The sequence below is a fragment of the Drosophila navojoa genome, chromosome 4 (genome assembly GCF_054131105.1).
Source record: "Drosophila navojoa isolate 15081-1374.11 chromosome 4, UAZ_NAV_1.0, whole genome shotgun sequence".
NCBI lineage: Eukaryota > Metazoa > Arthropoda > Insecta > Diptera > Drosophilidae > Drosophila > Drosophila navojoa.
Genome location: NC_142892.1, coordinates 25824879 through 25848177, shown reverse-complemented (window position 1 = coordinate 25848177; position 23299 = coordinate 25824879). Strand labels below are relative to the sequence as shown.

General features: G+C 34.8%; 1 protein-coding gene across 1 annotated transcript; it reads right to left on the bottom strand.

The window, feature by feature from the left end:
• Positions 1-3029: 3029 nt before the first annotated feature.
• On the bottom strand, positions 3030-23299 carry kug (FAT atypical cadherin kugelei). The gene is made up of 8 exons (XM_089259267.1): positions 23046-23299; positions 11680-12537; positions 8200-10777; positions 8038-8144; positions 7772-7979; positions 7643-7704; positions 3525-3680; positions 3030-3434 (listed from the first exon to the last, which is right to left on the bottom strand). The coding sequence occupies exons 2-8, from the start codon at positions 12505-12507 to the stop codon at positions 3030-3032; spliced, it is 4344 nt and encodes a 1447-aa protein (XP_089115393.1). The 5' UTR covers positions 12508-12537; positions 23046-23299.

Genomic DNA, 23299 nt, shown 5'->3' with positions numbered 1-23299 from the left:
CTCGATATCTACGCTGTGTGTACGGACATTAATTTTAAGTCTCTACCTTTAATATCTTCTCAGATCGACGCGTTCAAACATACGAACAGACAGTCAGACGGACAGAGAGAGTTTTTATATACCAAGTTTATACATTCTCTCAATTCAAGTAAACAATTGTTGATTATTAAATTTACTAAAATATGGAAATATATATAATCATTTATTTACCTTGTTGTTATTACTCCTGTAACGGGATGTATTTGAAAACATTCTTGGTTGTTTCCATCAACAATGTCATAACGAATTATATCGTTGTCAGCGTCAAATGCACCAATTCGATCCACAAATACATTTTCAAAAGTTGGTACAAACAATGTAACATTCAGGTCTCGATCTTTGAATACTGGGGGACAATCATTCACATTACTCACAATTATTATTACGTGAGCTGTTGTAACGGAATGTAACTTTGGTTTACCATTGTCACTGACCTGCAAATTAATCATTTTTAAATTTAACATAGTTTGCATTCAGTTTGCTTGTAAAAATATCTACAAAAAGGTAATTACAGACTGAGTTTTTAAAGGAAGCTTACCGTTACAAAAAATGAATAATTCGTCTTCGTTTCATAATCCAGACTTTTTAAAATTTCGATAGCTCCGGTTGTAGAATCAATCTTGAACATTTGGCTCGCCAAGTCGTCAAGTATATTGTATTGCAACATTGCGTTAGGTCCAACATCAGCATCCGATACATTTAGTTTTAAATGACTGATAATATGTATGTTAAACAATATTTGTATCATTATGAGTATAAGGACACGAAAGCTCTAGTCGGGGTGGCCGACAGGTAACCCAGAATCACATGTGAACCCATTGAAATTGGGAAATCAGGGTATGTTGGGTTTGTGAAAAGTATGTAACAGGCAGAAGGAATCATCGCAGACCCCAGAAGTTATAAGAGCTAGAGAGCTGAAATTTGGTATGCATACGTGTATATGTATACCATACGCTGTACAAGTTTGCCGTATGTTGTTAATTGTTAATTGTTTTTTCAGCCTCATTTGAATACTTTTAGACCTGGAGACTTCAGATTTTCTGTGTATGACATATGATGCATACAAACAAAACCTATTTCAAGTCCTTGAGTCTTGTGCTTTAGAATGTAAATACATGTTATGATTACGTCTTGAAAGTTTCAATTAGATTATCCGTCTACAAAAGAAATTATTCAACAAATAAATTTTCATAATATTGCACATTAGCGCAGTCACTGCTTACTGCGCAGTTAGCAGAGCGCGGGCTTATGCGTGTGTATGGATGTATCTATGTGTTATTTGTTTAATAAATTGTGACTGACTTAATATTTTCGATTGAATACTCGAATATGAGGTCTGTAACTCTTACAGTTTCTGAGATCAACGCGTTCACACATATGGACAGGGCTGAAACGGTCCAGCTCGTCGCCCAAGTCAAAAATATAAGTACTTAATACAAACTTTAACAACATAATTAAGCCCCGATATCTATTATCAATGGGTTCGCGGTACAAAAAAATACACAAGAAAATTTTTAAGAAACATGTTTTTCTAGTTTGTCATATTTTATAGAGGTAAACAGAACTAAACTTAAAAAGATTGGCTCACCGTTTTTTCTTATCGTCAATTATATGTACATATGAACCCAAAGGAGCGGATTCCGAAACGCTTCCTATATATTCAGTTTGCAGGAATTTCGGAATATTATCGTTCATATCCAAAACATGAATTATTACATTTTGACAAGAAGACTGGGCGGCCATATTCGTTGCTTTTATAGTTAGATTATAAATCCTGGAAATAAAAACAGTCCAAAGGATGAGAATATATTAATGATTTTTTCATTATTATAACTGTTGCACTGAATATTTACTTGATTATTTCATAGTCGACATTAGCGTTGATGACAATAACACCTGTAGAAGGGTTAATTCGAAAGCTGTCATTCACGTTTCCAGATATTATATTAAAGAAAACAGATGAAGACGATCGAGCTTCAATTTGTGTTACAAATGACCCCACATTTAAGTTTTCAAACATTTCCAATGAAATCATATCGGTGAAAAATTTAGGGGGATCGTTATCAGACATGGTAACAACTATATGCACAGGAACTTGAGATGATAATGGAGGCTGTCCAAGGTCTACAGCCTTAACCTGCAGCATATATTCCTGCATTTTATTGATGTCTAAGGATGCAGTTAAATATATAATACCAAATGTTGAATCCATTTCAAACATACTTCCCACGTTGCCGGAAATAATTGAGTAACGAATTTCAGCATTCTTTCCACTATCTCGATCAATTGCCATAACTTGAACAATTTTTGAGCCCATTGCAGCACTCTCCGGAACTTTACTTTGAATAATTTTAGCTGTGAACTCGGGAGGATGATCATTATGATCATGCACATTTACTATTAATTTCGCGTAATTCCTCTTCCCTGGTGTTCCTTGATCCTTTACAAACGCAATTAGTATGTGCTGCGATGTCTTTTCAAAATCAAGTTTCTGGGTGACTATTACATTGCCGCTTATGGAATCTATTCGAAATAGTGTTAGAGATGTTGGATCTTGTGCAGCATGTAGTTGATAAAATAATTTTTTATCCTCATCTCTGTCAGTAGCATGGAGCTGCATAATAACAGATTCTTCCTCAATATTTTCAGATATATTAACATGATATATCTCTTTGGTAAATTGAGGTGCATTGTCGTTTGTATCAACAACTTGAATATATAGCCAAGTGTGTGCTATATTTGACCCATCAGTTACACTAATTGAAAGATTGTAAGAGGTTCGTGTTTCGTAATCCAAATAGTGTGACAACAGTATATTTCCAGTATCTCTTCCAATGTAAAAGTTATTTCCTTCATTTCCTCCTATTAAAAATAAAAATTCAAATTCAAATTCTTATTTTATACCTATACTTTTTTCAATGTTTAGCATTCATTAGCCTAGTTTTCTTTTAAAATTACTTGAATTATAGTATAATAATAAAATCTATAATCTATATAGATACATATAATTTATATAACATACCACTGATATTATACCATAGCTGGTCGTTATCTTCATCGTTTGCCTGAATCTGCGTCACTAAGAAACCAGGCTTATCATTTTCCGTCAGATCTACAATATTATTTATTGACTTCTTAGCGATTACAGGAGAATTCGCTGAATTTGGTGATATAGGAAGAACCAGTATATTCACTAATGCTGTTTGACTCTTTTTAGGGATTCCATTGTCTTCAGCTTTAACATTAATTTCGTATTCTGAGTCAGCCTCGAAGCTCTTTGTAAAAAATATATGTCCACTAAAACTATCAATACGGAACTTATTTTTCTTCTTTCCAGATTTGATTGAATATGTTATTCGACTGTTTTCCCCGTCATCGCTGTCAATCGCGTGAACCTAAATCATATAATAAGATCCGATACAGATATATACAAGGTAGTAAATAAACAAATTGTTCCGTAATAGCATTTAATAACTTATACTTACTTGAAATATAGATTCATTTATATGTGTCGTCGAAGGAACTTGTACTTTATATACACGTTGATCAAACACTGGGCCATTATCGTTAATATCTAAAACCGATACCACCACACGTGTAGTTGATGTCAATATAGGTGAACCATTGTCTGATATAGAGATCTAAAATATATTGAAAAATATAAGTGATTATTAACTATTTCTTAATAATATGTATAAATATATATTTACTAGCTGACCGGGCAATCGTTGCTTTGTCATATCCATTATTTCTAGGAAATACTTTATACTTAAATGCAGATTAAATAATTTTCTATACGTGTGTGGGGATACAGTTAAAGTCGAGAGCTTTGTAAGCAACCGAAGTATACTTTATTTATTACTAATAATACTGACACTTCAAAGAAAATACAGATTAATCTATCAGCCCAAAGCAATGCACAATATTCTTTGTTAGAACATCTTAGGCCAGCACAAAAAAATGTGGATGGTTTCCCGACGCGAAAACATAGATGTGGGGAAAAATAATAGCATCTCGCAAGTGAATGTATTCTTCCTCACGCAGCTCCTGTTGGTTATGTTACAAGTATTGTAGTCGTTCACTCCTATCTTCACGTACATGTCGATCACAAATTGTTGGCAAAGCTAACGACATCGTAAAATGATATTCTCCTGACCACGCCTAATCATCAAACGAAACAAATAAAAATCCTTGGAGCTAACATTCTTGTTTGTTTCGGTTACTATAATATATATCCTTGAATCAATTAATAATAAATGAATGATGCTCTTAATTATGGATGAATTACCTGTTACGGGATCTCGTTGTTTAATGTTTATGCAATATCCGTCTTGTCCCTTCCAAAAAATAAGAGGATATTGGAGAGCATCATATAAACGATAGGTATCAGCAATTAACTGCAGAGAATTATTTCTCCTTCAAATCACTATTTGCCACTATTAAATTGTTGACCATTTGCAGCAGTATTTGTAACTATTTCCCTTGCTCCAAACGATGTCATTTGAAAATATGAATCTAATTTTCGAATTGACTGCAAGAACAGTAAAGAATCTGGATCAGTACCAGGAAGTATGAGTATCAGGAAGCCGTGCAATGGTTTCGGCGGTGTCAATTTCTGGGAGTTTTTCTTTTCCTGACGAGCAACACATCCCGATCGTCTCATTTTTAAATTGACATAACGAAGAAATAAATGTGATGTAAATTGTCGGTCAATTCCTCTACGTCTGTTGACTATGAATCTGCGCGAATCTGACCGAAAACTATCACTGTTATCAAGCCTATTGGGTAAATTCTCAATGACAGTGCAAAGATCCTCAATAGCAATCAATGCTTTATTGTACATTGAAAAATGTCGTAAAATCGTTGCGTCGAAAAAAAAAAAAAAAAAAAAAAAAGTAAGAAGGCTCTAGTCGAGACTGCTCAACTAGGAGATAACCCTAACCCTCCAATCTAATATTCTAATCATTCTGCACTTCTTTTATGCACATATACATACATACACATGCCTCCGCACGCGCTCTGATCACTGTGCAGTAAGCAGCGGCTAGGGCTGCGCTGCAGTGTGGGCAATATTATGAGAATTTATTTGTCGAATAATTTAATTTATAGACGTACAATCTTAATGAAACTTTCAGAACGTAATCATAATATTATATATGTAAATGTATGTATATTCCAAAGCACAAGTCTCTAGTATTTGATATGTTTTTTTTTACTAATTGTGGGCGAGGGCAGCGTGTTACAAAATGTTTCTATTCACCATATGTATATACACATTAAATCCGAAGTCTCTAGGTCTAAGTGTTCAAATGAAGCTGAAATAACTAAATAATTTTTTCGATTATTCTCGATAAAAAAGTTATCAGATGATTTATCGAAAAAAAAAAAAATAAGATACACTCGTACTGCCTATGGTAGACACGAGTATGCATGCCAAATTTCAGCTCTCTAGCTTTTGTATCTTCTGAGATCGGCGCACTCATGCAGACGGACGGACAGGGCTATATCGACTCAGCTCGTCATCCTGATCAAAAATATATATAGACTATAGGGTCTGCGATGATTCCATCTGCCCGTTACATACTTTTTCACAAAACCAGTATACCCTGATTTCCCAAGTGGCCCACACTTAAGGGGGGTATCCACAGACGAATTTGTTACACAAACATATTCGCCGAGTTTGCCTATTAACTATGCGACGATTTACACGAACATTTTCGCGAATATCGTTTTAAAAAAGCTTTTGGACTGTCAACATGCCATCGGAAGAAACCAAAAAATAGATGTTGGCCGATTCTCAGACCTACCCAGCCTGCACACAAAATTCGGTCGAACCGTTTGGAAGAGTTTGGCAACAAACACCGCGACACGAAGTGATAATATAAACTGTCAATATACAGTGCTGTACGTAGCGTTCACTGTTACTCATTTAATGCTGTACAGGAACAAAAGTGTGTTTATTTTCAAAATGAATGATTCAATTTTGGATGCATCCATGCAGATGTATAACGTGAACGTGATTAATAAATATACGTGTTTTATTAGTATAATAGGTAACGCAAATAATAAGTATTCGAATATAATATTACGTCACTGTTTATCACGAAACAGTTTTTCAACTTGATGTATTTAAGTTTGATTATAAGACAATAGTGCCATGAATACTCAAGGGGGCTGATTTGAGTCGTCGAACACTCAAAGCTAGAGGCATGCAAGATAGCTGAGCAAAAAAAATCAGATGAAGAAGGGCAGAACGAAGAGAAGCGCGCAGATTCGTAGTCAACAGACGTAAAAAAATTGACCGACAAAATAAAGTGACAATCACGCTATCGTCGTCAATCCTGATAGAGCACCAGCTGGAGGGCATATATATAGATTCAACGCACCTGTTGTTGACGACGTTTCTGGACGGTTGACGATCGTACAGCTAAGTGGCAAATAGTGATTCAAAGTAGAAATAATTCTCTGCAGTTAATTGCTGATACCTATCGTTTATAAGATGCTCTCCAATATCCTCTTATTTTTTGGAAGGGACAAGACGGATATTGCATAAACATTAAACAACGAGATCCCGTAACAGGTAATTCATTCATTATTAAGAGCATCATTCATTTATTATTAATTGATTCAAGGATATATATTATAGTAACCGAAACAAACAAGAATGTTAGCTCCAAGGACTTTTATTTGTTTCGTTTGATGATTAGGCGTGGTCAGGAGAATATCATTTTACGATGTCGTTAGCTTTGCCAACAATTTATGATCGACATGTACGTGAAGATAGGAGTGAACGACTACAATACTTGTAACATAACCAACAGGAGCTTTTCCGCAAGGACAACTATATGCGGCATGTTCTCGGGGAAACCATCCAGCTTGTTTGTATTGGCTAAAGATGGCCTAATAAAGAATATTGTGAATTGCATTGCGCTGATAGATTAATCTGTATTTTCTTTTATATGTCATTTTTTATTAGTAAATTAGTTATATTGTACAAAAGAAAGATCACGTCGAGGTCGGCAAATGTTTTGCTATCGAGAATTGTCGAATAGTTTTAAGTATTAAACACGATTGTATTCACTTAACGATTAGTTTATTAGTTTTAGAGTTTATATGATAGACGCGAGCAAGCGACTCGACATATTCGTTGAACTGCCGCTCTTAATTACAATGAAGAGCTTATTGCTGAGCCCAACATATAGTTTAAAGCTTTTAAATTATTTTTACACACAACTCGCAAAACAATTAAATATGTAAAAAGATTTAATCCCAAAATATTTCCCCCTTTATTTTTATTAAAAACTGTATTATATTCTTGTTATCTATTAATTTATCCTACCACAATATTTTTTTATAGAAGAAAATTTATAATTGTATTTGAAAAAATTTTTAAGTTTCTACAACATCGTTTAAAATATTTAAAAAAAAAGAATGGGTTGCTTGGCACAAAAAATATATAAATATATAAAATATATATATAATATATATATATACATACTCTACTGTATAAAGATGCGAGGACGATACATTCGGTGGCATCATTAAGAATGTGTAGAGACAATCCTCAAGTTTTCTATTTTCATATATTCACGGGTTAACTTACCTCTAAAATATGTTCTGCTTGATTCTCTCTATCAAGTTTACGTTCTGTAGTTCTTAGGATTCCTAAATATTTTTAAAATTTAATATAAATTATAATTATTTTAAATGTATCATTGCTTATTTGACTTACCTGTGTGTGGTTCAATGGCGAAATAACCAATCAGATTTCCAGATGTAATACTGTAGGTAATTTTTTGTGAAGGATCAATGTCGGGATCTGTTGCTTTGAGCTGAATAATTTCATGCTTTTCTGAGCTACCTTCTGTGACATTTACGTAATAGACTGGTTTGGTTGTCAATGGAATGTTATCATTTTCATTTTTAACTTCGATGTAAACCTGTAAAAGCATTTGTTATTAGCAACATACATAATTAAAATTACGTGTCAATGCTTACCATAACACAATTAGTTAAAGGCACGATAGCATTATCCTGCGCGCATAGTGTCAACCAGTAAAAACTTTTGGATTCTGCATCCAGTTGGGTTAGAGAGTAAATAGATCCTAACGCAAAACTTGCTTTATTTAATTGATAATACTAAGATTTTTTACTTCTTACCTTGATTATTAACAGAAAAAATGCCTAGCCCATCACCACCAGTGATTGAATATGATATTTTAGAATTAATATCCATTGAGTCCATGTCCCTCGCGGTAACATTCATGACTAAAGTGCCCTTCGGCATATTCTCTTTTATTTTCCCCTCATAAATGAAGTCATCGAATTCCGGGGCATATCGATTTTCATTTACATCAATTATTTCAAGTATGACGGGCATATCAACTGTTAATGATGGGACTCCACAGTCTATTGCGCTTACAACAAGGTTATGTACCTGACGATTTTCATAATTTAAATAACCTTCCGTGCGTATAGCACCAGTATGTTTATCAATTATAAAAAGATTCTGGTCTTGTGCATCCTCTTTAAGTGAGAAAAGAATTTCTGCATTGTTTCCCAAATCATTGTCAAAGGCTTCAATAACTGCAACAACAGTTCCTCTAGGCACATCTTCGCGAACTTTGAAAATATACTCTTGTACTCCGAAAATTGGTGCATTGTCATTAACATCTTCAACTAAGACATATACCACGGCTTCTGCCGATAATGTAGGATATCCCAAATCTTTTGCAATAATATGTAACTCATATTTATCGTTCTTCTCTCTATCTAAGAATTCGTTAAGAATAATGCATCCACTTGTTTTGTTAATAGTAAATTCTTTGAACTCGATAAATAAGGTATAAATGATTTCTGCATTGATGCCCAAGTCTGCGTCTGTTGCATGTAGACAATATACTATAGTACCTATTGGCGCATTTTCTGCGAGACGAAGTGTAGCTAAAGAATTTTGTAAAATTGGAGGATTATCGTTTGCATCAATTATTGTTATAGGAAGAATTTTTGAATCTGATTTTGTCGGCTGACCTAAATCATAGACTGTCAGGTTTAAAATATAATCACTTAATCTTTCCCTATCAAGGTAGCCAATAATTTGTAGTTCCCCACTATCAGGATCGATGCGAAACACTGAATCGTAGTCACCATCTGCAATTGCAAATACGAGCTTTCCATTATAGCCCAAATCTCGGTCTCTAGCCTCAATTAAAGCTACCGTTGTTCCCAATTGAATGCTTTCATTTAGGGCGAGCTCTTGAGGAAAATTTACAAATTCAGGTTTATGGCTGTTTTGACCATACCGACTAGGCGTTAGTGCCAAATCGTTAACATCAAAAGATGATACATTTCTAACATTGTTTTTCTCGGCCAATGCTAATGTTTCTGTCAGTCTTCTAGCTACACCAGTTTCTCGACACTCAAAGGTTCCGTAGCCATGTAAACTATTGCTAACATCTCTTGCGAATTCATCATCTAAATGTACATTAATACTCAGCTCATCGGAAAAATGAGTGCCATCTGTGGCAGATACTTTGAGAACTCTTTCATTTACAGCAACATCCATCAAATTGCAACCTATAGATATAGTTCCAGTATTTGGATCTAAGTTGAAGCAACCATCTTCATTTCCTGATATGGACCGATATGATATTACATCGCCCACATCGAGATCAACTGCAGAAATGGTAAATACTTCAGAGCCAATTGGTGCCGATTTAATTACTTTTCCGTAACAGTTAATGCGTTCAAATTGTGGCCTATTATCATTGATATTTCTTACGATAATATCTAAGGCGATTTCAGTTTGCCTTCTGTACGGTAGTCCCCAATCTGACGCACGCACAAGCAGTGTATAGTTTCTTTGCATTGTTTCATAATCAATAAGATTTGTTGTTTTTATAACTCCAGAAAAGTGGTCAATTTCAAATGGAACTTCATTTAGATTTGCTATACTATAAGATATGTATGCATTTTCACCAGAATCCTTGTCTTTCGCTATGAGCTTTACTACAAAAAGGCCGGATAACTCATTCTCATTTATTTCAATGATGGTATTCATGTTTTCAAATATTGGATCATTATCATTCATATCATCAATAGTAATTTTTACTTTGGCAGATGATTGCTTGCGAGACCCAACATCCGCTTGATCAATGGCAGATACGGTTAATGTGTAGCTCGATTTTTTCTCGGCATCAAGGGGCTTTTGTGTATATAACATTCCCGAATCCGGATTTATTCTGAATTCTCCACCTTCGTTGCCACCTACCACTTCCAAGTACACTGAAGCAGATTTCCCTAAATTGGGGTCGCTAACTTTTAGTCTAATGACTGGCATGTTAATCGGTGCCGTTTCTGGAATGGACACTTCATAAATTTCCTGTGTAAATATCGGTACATTTTTTATCTCCGGAATGATTTGTATCGTTACTGTTTTAAATGTGAATTTGGAGGGTCTCCCACAATCTTCCGCACGAAGTGTCAAGTTATAGGTAAAAATTTCATCATGTAACTTTGCGAATTTATTTAGTTCAATATAATATTCGTCTCTGGTCTCTGCGGGAATTAATTTAAATTTGCCATCTGGATTTCCGTCTTGTATTTCCAACTTTTTTATCTCTCCATTTTTTCCAATATCCTTATCATGTACCCTTATTATCCCGTAAATAAGAGAATCCATGTTCGGTATCACACTCGAAAACGTTTTTGCATAAATTTCGGGAGCATTTAGATTGACCTTTAAAAAACGAAATAGTATTCTAATCTCTTTATTTATTTCTTTATATATATTTTTAAAATTGTTTATTAAATTGCATACATACATGTATGTATATAAAGAAATTAAATTTGGGATTTTATTTACGATGTTTAGTTATTTTTGTTTAATTTAAGTTCTCTATTTTTATATCATGAGCCCTGAAAATGGGAAACCAGGATATAATGGTTTTGTTGAAATGTAAAAGGCAGAAGGAGGCGTGGCAGACCACACAAAGTTTATATATTCTTGATCAGGTTGGCGAGCTGAGTTAATTTAGCCCCGTCCGTCTGTCCGTATGTATGAATACGTCGAGCTCAGCATATATAAAAGAGACTTGATTTGTTTTTCCTAGGTCCGTGTATATCACGCGCATTTCGAGTTTTCCTCTAAGAATCGAGAACTACTCCCGTTATTTAATTATCGATTAAAAACCTTATTGAGAGCTAGTTATATAATTATATCTCCTGCACCTTTAGAGCTAGAGCTCTCAAATTTTAAATGTAGGCTTATATGCATTTTATATAATTTTTATTGTAATTTACCGCCCTATATCCACCCCCACCTTTGTAAAAGGCGCATTTGAAATACTAGAGGCTTTGTGCGTTGGCATATACACGCACTTTAATGTTATAATACCGACCTGAAAGTTTCATGAGCATAGCTCATAGCAAGCCCACACTGCAACCAATGCGTGTTTATGCTTGCGTGTGTGTGTTTCTTTTGTTAGCAGGATTAGGGGATTCGAAAGATTTAGGGGATTTCGTAGTCGAGCAGTCTCGATTAAAGCTTTCTTATTTGTGTAGCAATGAATTGTATATGCAAAGTATATGCAAGGTCTTGAGCAAAAATAAATTCTGGTAATAGCGTTATGTTTTACTTACCTGCTTTACAGTTATTGACACTTTCGCCTTGCTGGACTGATGAGATTGTTGGGTAATAGCAGCACCCCTGTCGTTGGCTAAAACAACAAGCTCATAGTGTGAACTCTCAGCGTAGTTTAGCTGTTTCAGTATGGTTATATCCCCAGTAGTTGGGTGAATAGCGAAATTCTCGCTCTCTATTAAAAAGTTATAATAGATTTCACCATTGATCCCTAGGTCAGCATCGTCAGCAGTAACTTTTAAAATACTGTGGTGTTTTGGGGTGTCCTCAGGAACGGTTACCGCATACTCAGTTGGATAAAATAATGGACTTAAGTCATTTCGATCTAGTACTTTTACGTGAATCGTCGTGTCAGTTTCATAAATGGAGTTGTTTTTACCATTGGCATAAGTAATATGCGCCCGAACCTTTAGATTGTATTCCTCAGTTTTTTCTCTATTTAAAACGACATTACTCGTTCGCGTTCGAATACTTAAGAAGGCAAAGTTTCCAACAAGTCTTTCTTCAGCCTTAAAGAGCTTCTCTTTATCTCCACTTATTATCCTATACTTTATATCATATTTTGAATCGATTGTTATTCCGGCCAAGTCCTCATGTAATACTCCTTTAGCGTAGGTTTTGCCAAGACTGTTTTCTTGAATTGTAACATTATATATTTGGTGGCTAAAGTCTGGTTTTGTATCCAAAAGTGACTTTCCATTAGAGATGTCCGATGAAAAAGCAGGTCGAAGTAGGCAAACAAAACTTATTAATGATATCCACTGAAGTAAAAATATTTTTTTTTTCTTAGCAGTGTGGGCATAATATTTTAAATGCATATTAGACATTAGCTATTTCTCTCCACATGATATTCAGTCCTACAAATAACCAAGAATAAAATAAAAATTAATAAAAACTATATTTTTAATATATTTTGCTAAATAAACTCTTTTCACTTGTGACCGAGAGATTTCAGATTTCAGTCTCTACTCGAGACTGCTCGACTAGGAGATACCCTGAACCCTCCAGTCTGATATTCCAATCACTCTGCACCTTTTTTGGGCACACATACATACACACGCACGTATTAGAACGCGCTCTGCTAACTGCGCAGTAAGCAGCGACTGCGCTTGGGCTGCGCTGCAGTGTGTTCAATATTAAACGAATTTATTTGCTGAATAATTTATTTTCTAGACGTCCAATCTTCATGAAACTTTCAGAACACACTCATAATGTTCAAATGAATGTACATTCCAAAGCACAAGTCTCTACTACTTGAAATACGTTTTTTACAAAGGTGAGGGTGAGGGGTCGAATTTATTTATTTTATTTATCGATTTTTAGTGATAAACTTGATATGCGCGTGATATACACGGACCTAGGAAAAAGAATATATATACTTTGTGGGGTCTGCCACGCCTCCTTCTGCCTGGTACATACTTTTAACAAAACCATTATACCCTGATTTCCCATTTTCAATGGGCTCAGGGTATAAAAAATGTTCATCACTATTACCTGCCATTGTTACTTTTCAACTTAAACAAATTCTGATGTATAAATACTGCGTTCACGGTAATTTATGAATTAAAATCAAGGTAATTTAAATTAAAATAAAGCTGTTTTTATAACCTGAACCTATTGAAAATGGGAAGTCAGATAATAAAATTTTTGTGAAAAAATATATAACAGGCAGAAGGAATCATCGCAGACCCCATAAAGTATATATATTCTTGATCAGGACGGCGAGCTGAGTCGATATAGCCCTGTCCGTCCGTCCGTCTAGAGAACTGAAATTTGGTGTGCATACTCGTGTTTACCATACGCAGTACGAATTTGCTTTATTTTTACACATTTACACATTTTGACCATACTATTGCCCACACTGCAGCGCAGCCCAAGCGCAGTTGCTGCTTACTGCGCAGTTAGCAGAGCGCTGGCTTATGCATACGGATGCACGTGTATGTGTGTGTGCATAAAAGAAGTGCAGAATGGATGGTTCAGGGTATCTCCTAGTTGAGCAGTCTCGACTAGAGCCTTCTTACTTGTTTACATAAAATATTTTAAGCTGCAGATCGACGTGCAGTGTGCAGTAAGCACCCCAAATTCACCTAGTCTTTTGATTACTTTATCCATGTCTATAAAATGCTAACTTCTACATACACATAAATACACAGTATTTACATACAATATGAAATTCACATTTCAACAAGTAAGATTGTATACTACAATCGTATTTCTTGGATATCGGCTATCTTAATGTATATAGAATAGAGTATATATATAAAATACTAAATATAAATATAAATATATAAATAATAATCACTTATCCTTTTCGAGCGAAAACCGTAATTTTTTACAGGTTTCATATCTTCAAAAGCAAGTGTCGAAGAAATTTGTTGTTCATTTGGTAGATCCATAAAGAAAGTTGTGAAAACCGCTGACGACGTTGAGCCCTGACCCAACATGTCAACCCTGGCATGTCACTCCACTAATTCGCGATTTAGAAAGCATCCTTTTTTATCCCTACTCAAATAGACCTAAGCATATCAACAACGGACCAAACAGTGCGGAAATATTTAAGACATTACGATTTAAATAGTTGCCGTTCAAGACCTCGGCATTCAAACCTAGAGGTATAACCAAAACCATTAGACATGGAGGATCAAATGTAATGGTATGGGGTTGTTTTGTGTACTATTGTGTAGACCCAATTTATTGGATTAAAATCATAATGGACCTACATGTTTATATTGGTATATTGGAAAAAGTGTCGCAGAATACATTATGCCAGTAAAATGTATCTTTCAGCAAGACAACGATCCCAAACACACCCAAGAAAAAAAAAGCGAACGAATAGTTCCTGGAGAATTCAATCAACGTTATGGTCTGGACTGCGCAGTCGCCGGACCAATTGAAAATTTGTGGGCGGATGCCAAAAAATAGTTTCTGAATCTAATCCAACTAATGCAAAGATGTTTTGGAAAGTCGTTCAGGTGTCCAAAGCTAAAATTTCCCTTAGACGATGCTAGGAATTACTTTAATTCATCCCTAGGCCTTAATTGCAAATAAAGACAACACAACCAAATACTCAACTTTTGGAATATATTTATTTTCATTTGTTATTAACTATTAACTTAAAGCTGTTTTATCCACATTTATCTTTTTAATAATTTTTAAAGCAAAATGAAAAGGCGGCGCTATTCTTTTTTTTCGGTGTTTTTTCAACTTTTTACACCCTGAACCCATTGAAAATGGGAAATCGGGGTGTAATAGTTTTGTGAAAAGTATGTAACAGGCAGCATGAATCACCGCAGACCGCATAAAGTATATATATTCTTGATCAGGACGGCGAGCTGAGTCGATACAGCCCTGTCCGTCTCTCCGTATGAACGCCGAGATCTTAGAAGATGTAAGGGCCCGAGAATCGAAATTTGGTATGCATACTCGTGTATACCATACGCAGTACGAATTATTCTTGGCCCTGTGATTTGCTGATCGTCATGGCGAAGGCAAGACGAATCAGATTGAATTCGTTTAAACTCAAAGGAAATATCTGTTGGGATCATCGGAATCGTGAATCACATTGCTCAATAGTTTTCTTATCACCAAACGCGTTCCATTGCACAGTTTTGGTTGGTTTAAATTTCTGACCATGATAACAACCGAGCCAACCTTCAGTTGTAAATTGTGCGGTGGTAAACCAGGCACATCCAAGGAGTTCAAAAATTCAGTTGGATAATTAGTGGCTTCTTCTTCGTTTGTTACACAGTCGATAGATTTGAATGTATACAGAGTACCAACGATTTTATTTTGAATTATAAGATTAAGGTCATTCACATCTTTTTTTTTTAGCCGCCAAAATTGCTCGCTCACTTAACCATTTAGTATTTTTGTGGAAAGCAATGATATTCGGATATACTTTGTTGACAAGCTCATCTTTTAACGAGACGAAATTGCAAAAATTTTGAGGAAATGAAATCAGCCACTCGATTCGTCAACAGGAATACGGTCATTACCGATATTCAGCAATTGCTTCGAGAAATCATCAGCAGATAGATCGTTCAACAATTCAACTCTCATATTTACAGGCAGTTGAAGTTTGGTTACAAATCGCCACCGATTTGTTGCTTTGAGGCAAGCGTTTATTTCGTCGGCAGCAGTAGATCTTTGAATTGCTGGTAGTGTGTCGGAAATCGCCAGATAATAAAATCCTTGAACCATTTCTTATTGACGTTTCACGGGCTGCCCTTCAAATAACGCGGCGCCTTTCTCGGGCGATTTCACGTTCTTCGTCAGATAATTGATTCGCGATATTCCGTTGCCTAATTGCATCATGGGTCCGCCGGGAAAGATTAAATCTTCTAGGACGCGGCATTTTTATTAACAGTAATACTGAATATGTCCTCGCACAAAACCACATAAAACAATCGAGAAATATAATTTTACAAAATTTACACAAATTCATGTTTGAGACAAACAAATACCTGAACTTTCGAGATATTTAGCTCTGAATGCACGCGTATTATTTTTATCAAATGTGTTTTTTTTATGAATAGTCAGGTTCGCCTGAGGCTATGCCGTAGACTGACTGACTACATTTGTTTTTTTTACTTATATACTATTGTATAATATGAGAGCAGGACCGAAAACTATCACTGTTATCAAGCCTACTGAGTATCAATGGAAATTTGAATCCTTAGGGAAAAAACCGCGTTTTTAAAGTATTTTTAAGATCTACTATCCTACTCGTAGCGGAGACAAATCCAATAAATCAAAAACCATGAAAATTTGTCCAGCAGATCTCGAGTTATAAGTGTAGGAACACTTTTACACAACTTTCTTTTATATATATAGAGATAGATGATGAATACAAACTGTTTGTAATTTACAGATTGTTGATACCCCGCCCCCTCGCCCACAATTTAAACGCATTTGAGGTACTAGAGTTTTGTGCCTTAAATTGAACATACATTTGAACATTATTCCTTAAGATTGTACGTCTAGAAATTAAATTAATCACAAATTCTGCACAGTTAGCAGAACGCCTGCTTACTAGAAACTTTTGCTTTGGTAAATGTATGCATATCCATGCTATACTCATAATCTGAAAGTTTCATGAAGGTAGTCCATCGACAAGGAACAGTTATTAAAGAATTAAGTTCTCATAGTCAGCCCACACTGCATCCAATGTGTGTTTATGCGTGCGTGCGTAGGATGTGTATGTGCGTGTATGAGTTATTATTGAAATATCAGTTGTTTGAAGGCTTTAGGGGATCTCGTAGTCGAGCAGTCTTGACTACACTCCCCTAATGTGCGTAGACATATCCGCCAAAGCTTTTTGATCTTGGGTGGTCAACACGAATATGCATTCTAAATTTCAGATTTCAACCTTTTCACCTATAATGATTTCTGGTATATCGTAAAATGCATTTTCCGATTTGTTACGCCCTTGTGGGATCTTTACAAGCTGAGGATATACACGAGTATGTGTTCCAAATTCTAGCTTTAATAACTGAAACAACTAACCCTCCAACCCTGATATTCTAATCATTCTGCACTTCTTTTATGCAGAACTTTTTTGTTGAATAACGTCTTTTGCAGAGATACTGTCTTAGTGAAACTTTCAAAATCTGTTGATTACAAAATGTTTGTATGCATCATATGTACATACACAGTAAATCTGAAGTCTCCATGTCTAATAGTATTCCAATGAGGCTCAAAAAACCAAATCAATTTTTCGGTTATTCTCGATAGAAGAGTTATCGGATGAGTCATCGAAAAATTATAATAAACTCGTACTGCGTAAGGTATACAGGAGTATGCATACAAAATCTCAGCTCTTTAGCTCGTATATCTTCTGACATCGATCATACGGACAGAGCGACGGATGGACAGACCGAAGAACAGACGGGCTATATCGACTCAGCTCGTCGTCCTGATCAAGAATATATATATTGGGTAGTCGAAAAAGTTTTTTCGTATTTTTCCAATAGATGTCGTTTGAGTCATATACATATATCCACTGCTATTAATCACATTGTGTACTACTATATGGTGTTCGATTGGTAGCACTTTAAGCTTCATTTACCCAAGAAAAAATTAAATATAAGGAATTTGAAAAAAAAATAAAAAACAAGTAAGAAGACTCTAGTCAAGACTGCTCGACTAGGAGATACCCTGAACCCTCCAAGCTGATATTCTTATCATTCTGCACTTCTTTTATGCACGCACACATACATACACATGCATCCACCCACACGCGCCCGCGCTCTGCTAACTGCGCAGTAAGCAGCGACTGCGCTTGGGCTGCGCTGCAGTGTGGGCAATAGTATGAGAATTTATTTGATGAATAACTTTTTTTGTAGACATGCAATCTTAATGAAAATTTCAGAGCATAATCATATGGTCAAAATGTGTGTACATTCTAAAGCACAAGTCTCTAGTACTTTACGTTGGGGGCGAAGGGGGCGTGGTATCCAAAATCTGTTGATTACAAAATGTTTGTATTCATCATATATATATACACAGTAAATCTGAAGTCTCTATGTCTAATAGTATTCCAATGGGGCCCAAAAAACAAAATCAATTTTTCGATTATTCTCGATAAAAAAATTATCGGATGAGTTATCGAAAAAATAAAGCAAACTCGTACTGCGTATGGTATACACGAGTATGCACAGCTCTCTAGCTCTTATATCTTCTGAGATCTCGGCGTTCTTACGGACGGACGGACGGACGGACAGACGGACAGGGCTATATCGACTCAGCTCGTCGTGCTAATCAAGAATATATATACTTTATGGGGTCTGCGATGATTGCTTCTGCCTGTTACATACTTTTACACAAAAACATTATGCCCTGATTTCCCATTTTCAATGGGTTCAGGGTATAATAAAAATACAGCCAATGAATTTTGTGATGTTTACAGTGACGATACTGTATCAGTTCGTGTAGTACAACAATGTTTCGCTCGCTTCCATTCTGAAAATTTCGATGTGAAAGATGCAGCTCGCTCTAGTCGACCAATCTTTGAAAAAATCGATGAAATTATGGAAAGGATTGACCAGGACCGTTACATAAGCAGCCATGACATCGCCAATGAATTAAACATTCATCAGAAAACGGGTCATTGCGAGTCATTTAGCAAAGGCTGGCTACAAAAAGAAGCTCGATGTATGGATACCACATGAATTGTCTGTGAAAAATTTATTGGACCGATTTGACATTTGCGATTCTTTGCTGAAACGAAATGAAATTCGAACCATTTCTGAAGCGAATGGTAACAGGAAACGAAAAATGGATCAAATGGTGAAGCTCAACAAATGGTCACAAAGCCAGGATTGACGGCTCGAAAGGTAATGCTGTGTGGTTGGTGGGATTGGAAAGGAATAATCCACTATGAGCTGCTTCAGCCTGGTCAAACGATTGATTCGACACTTTACTGTGAACAACTGATGAGACTAAAGCAAGCAATCGAAAAAAAACGGCCACAACTGATCACCAGAAAAGTCATCGTGCTCCATCAGGACAACGCCAGACCACACACATCTTTGATGACCCGGCAAATACTAAGAGAGCTTGGCTGGGAAGTTTTGATGCATCCACCATATAGCCTTGACCTTGCACCTTCGGACTACAATTTATTTCGGTCAATGCAGTTTTTTAAAGAGAAACCACAAAAGTTTTACACGAATGGATTTATGTCTCTAGTGGAAAAATGGCTAAAGGTGATCGACCAAAATGGTGCATATTTGATTTAATAGTTTCTTATAAATATTAAAAAATATGGCTCAAAGTTTCATTAAAAATACGAAAAGAATTTTTCGACTATCCAATACTTTATGCGGTCTGGAATGATTGCTTTTGCCTGTTACAATTTTTTTCACATTTCCAATGGCTTCAGGGTATAACAACATTTGCAAATAAACTTAAATTTTAGTTTTAAATTAAATTTTAAATTTTTTTAAAATTTATTTCGAAGGTACTACGTAACTATATTTATATTTCTAACTTATCAATGCTTCTATGATTTTTTTCATTATTTCTTTCATGAAGATGTAGCAAGACAGACCGAAATATGTAAGTATTCGTTTGTTGACTAAAATATTTTAAATCAATGCCAAAAAAAATTTTAGTGCGGCTCACGAAATGAACAATATGATTAAAGAGAACACTACAACATCACAAAGCATAAGAAAGAACCAGAAAATGTGATGAAAGTCATAAAATATAGATTTGCAACAAATTTTTCTGAAGTTGCATATAAAAGAAAATTAAGTTTTTCTCGATTTGCCACTACAAAATTTGTATGCTTACGCTCCAAAAATGAGAAAATTACAGGGTATTTTTCGAAATGCGTCTTCCATAAAGAAGTGTAACATTTCTTTTTGGGGAATCGACAGAGGAAATCATTAGTAACGTAGCTACCTAAATTTGAAGCTTCTAGCTATTATATTTATGAGATATCAACTTTTGCGGTTCGACACGCCCCTTATGGGCGGACATATATCCGCCAAAGCCTATTCGTCATGGGAAGTCAACCCGATTCCAAATTTGAATAATCTAGCATCAATAGTGTCCAAAATATAGCAGAATTAGAAAAAGAACTACATCTTCAGGTCCGATTTGCCACGTCCTTAAAGGGCGTAGACATATAATTTTTTCATTAATCTTTTTAGAATCATATTAGCTCACGTGCAAAATAGCATGGCCGAAATAAACTGCGTTGTGACGGACGGACATTGCACCAAACCCATTGGTTTCACTATCGTGAATGAGTATAAAAACTACATGTATTCGTTTATGGTATGTTTTTGGTATATTCGAGTTCCATTTAGTATTTGCCAAAAATACTTTAAAATTATTTCTCACATTATATTAATATTACTTTAATATTAATAAAACATCCGCGAAGCAACAAGTTGCTCAGCTACTTTAATTCTTAATTGGGTATAAAACTTATATACATATGTATATACAGTGACGAACTAAATTCTTGGCGCAGCAGGCTTTTTGGCTTTCTAAACTTAATAGCATTTTGTTAAGTGTTTTATAACGTTTTTTTTTTTTTTTTTTTGTTAGAATTGGGTATTGATTAAATTATACATATATTCCAAAGGCTTCAACGTATATATATATATTTTTTTTAATTGAATAACTAAAAACAACTCGATTTTGCTGAACAAAATTATTGGCCCATAACCCTTTAATTTTTTAGTAATAGTTGATAAGAGGTCCGGCTTCGCACAAAATTATTTTTGAGTGACATCTTCACTAATTTTTCACAATTCTTCAATAAGAGCTCGTTTTAGGTGCGCCTATCCAATTCTTTCTACAAGTGTTTAATTAATTGTGGTGGGTGTGGGCGGTATTATATGCCAGCCACATTTTGACCATATGGGCGGAATGAAATATTTAGATACAAATGTTTGTCAAATTCGGACTACCATCATCCATCACCTCACAACCACCATGCTTAACTCTTGACGAAATAATATTTTTGTGAAATTCACTTTTCGACTTCCTCCAACCAGTTTTACGCCCATCCGATCCAAATTTATTAAATTGCACTTATCAGAAAATAACTGAACAGGACTTAACTCTAATAATAATTACTAGCGTAGTCTAAACGCTTGTTCTTATAAGCATCTTTAATGCATGGTTTTCGTCTAGCCACACGCGCTATTTATTTGGCCTTGTGCAGTACTCTTCGTATTGTAATTGCATGTATATCCCCATTTCTTTTGTAACTTCAGATCTGTGTTAATGTTATTTTAAGATTCACTGGCACCTTTCGAACGATTTTTCTGCATTCATGCCTGTTTAACAACTTTGGGCGAAATGAATGTTTATGAACTTTGCAGATTGCGGCTTTCTTGGAGCGCTACAACGTTTTATTATTTCTCTAACTTCTGCATAAAATATGGCTTGTCTTGCAAATGCAGGCATTTTTTCCTCTGAGCTATTGATGTATCTTTTACCTTAGGATTATTTCAATATTCACAAACTTTACATAATTGGTTTAATGGGAGTTTTAACACTGTATTACTCTGTAAAGGCCGAACATTTCATATATGTTTATGCATGTGTTAAGATACAATCACACAACAGTATTCATATTTTAAATTCACTATATTTTACTTTTATCGTTTTATTACTGAAAAGATTGTATTTTGTGTATAGTTTGATTTATTTTATCACTTTTTTTATTTATTTTTTTGAATATCCAACACCTATTTTATTATATGATATACTTTCGCATTGGAAATTTGAAGTATAATTTCTTTTTTATACCCTGAACTCATTTAAAATGGGAAATCAGGGCATAATGGTTTTGTTGTATACATATGATTTATAACTGGTATATTGGCATAGATCACAATAGTATTAAAATGAACAACGGTTTTTTTATTTTCACTATTATGTTATAGGTATTAGAATATACATACGTATGTATATTGCGCCTAATTTCTAAGACGTTCTTTTTTTGATCTTATTGACCCTAATATTTTTTTGTTTTTACCATAACAATTATTATTATATTAATATTCATATGATTTCACTTTTGTGCTCACTATTGATATGTACATACACAGGTATGTATATGTACATATGTATGTATGTATGTCGGAACGAATTGAATTGTGTGACGTCGGTGTTTGAGAAGAAATTGATCCGGCGATTTATTTCCGATGCGTTGCGCTTCGACAAAAAACCACAATACATTCATATGTATGTATATTTAAGCTTAGATTAGTATTGGCGCCTTTGAATGCAGAGAATTCATAGTGTCAAACGAACGAACGAAAGGAAATAGTTTAAACGCGGTTTATAATAGCACGAAGGTATATTCTCTCTTTCGTACGCGACGTATAGCAAACAAATTTTGTTTTATCGTCAACGGAGTTAATGCAGGTAGTAGATCGGTAGTTATCGAGTATTTTCCACTCACTTGGCGATCACAGCGTTGCCAGATTTTCTGGATTCATATTACAAGTACAGCTTTAATTAATTAAAATAACATGTATATTCAATACAATTGATAAATCAAGAAACGGAACTAAAAGGCTAAGTAATAATTATACTATATAAGTATAAAGCCATCTTGCAATAATTTCAACAGCCTAAATATACTCACACAATCGAAGTTTGTATGGATATACATATGTATGTAGATGTATATATGTATGTATGTATATGTACATATATACAAAATATCAAGCAGACACAACATACACATAAATAGTAAAAACAAACAAATGCAAGTATTTTGAATGACTCAGGAATTGAATGCAGTATACTGTATACAAAATCTAAAATATTTATTTTTTTATTTTGATTATATATATGCATATGTATGCGCATATGAACATACTTTTATACCTACATATATATTTGGTTTGCTTGTAAGCGTTAGTGATAACATATGTCACATGCGTATTTAAATTCACTTTCATGCTCTTGATATATTCACTAATTCACAGAAACCACGTCAAACATATTGCATTTGTGATGGTTAAAGCCAAAGCTATTATATATACATACATATGTATGTATGTAACGTAGACAGCACGTTGAATTTATTTAACAGTCCGCGGAAGAAATCCACACGTACGAGCCGCGTTAGAGTATGTAACTAAC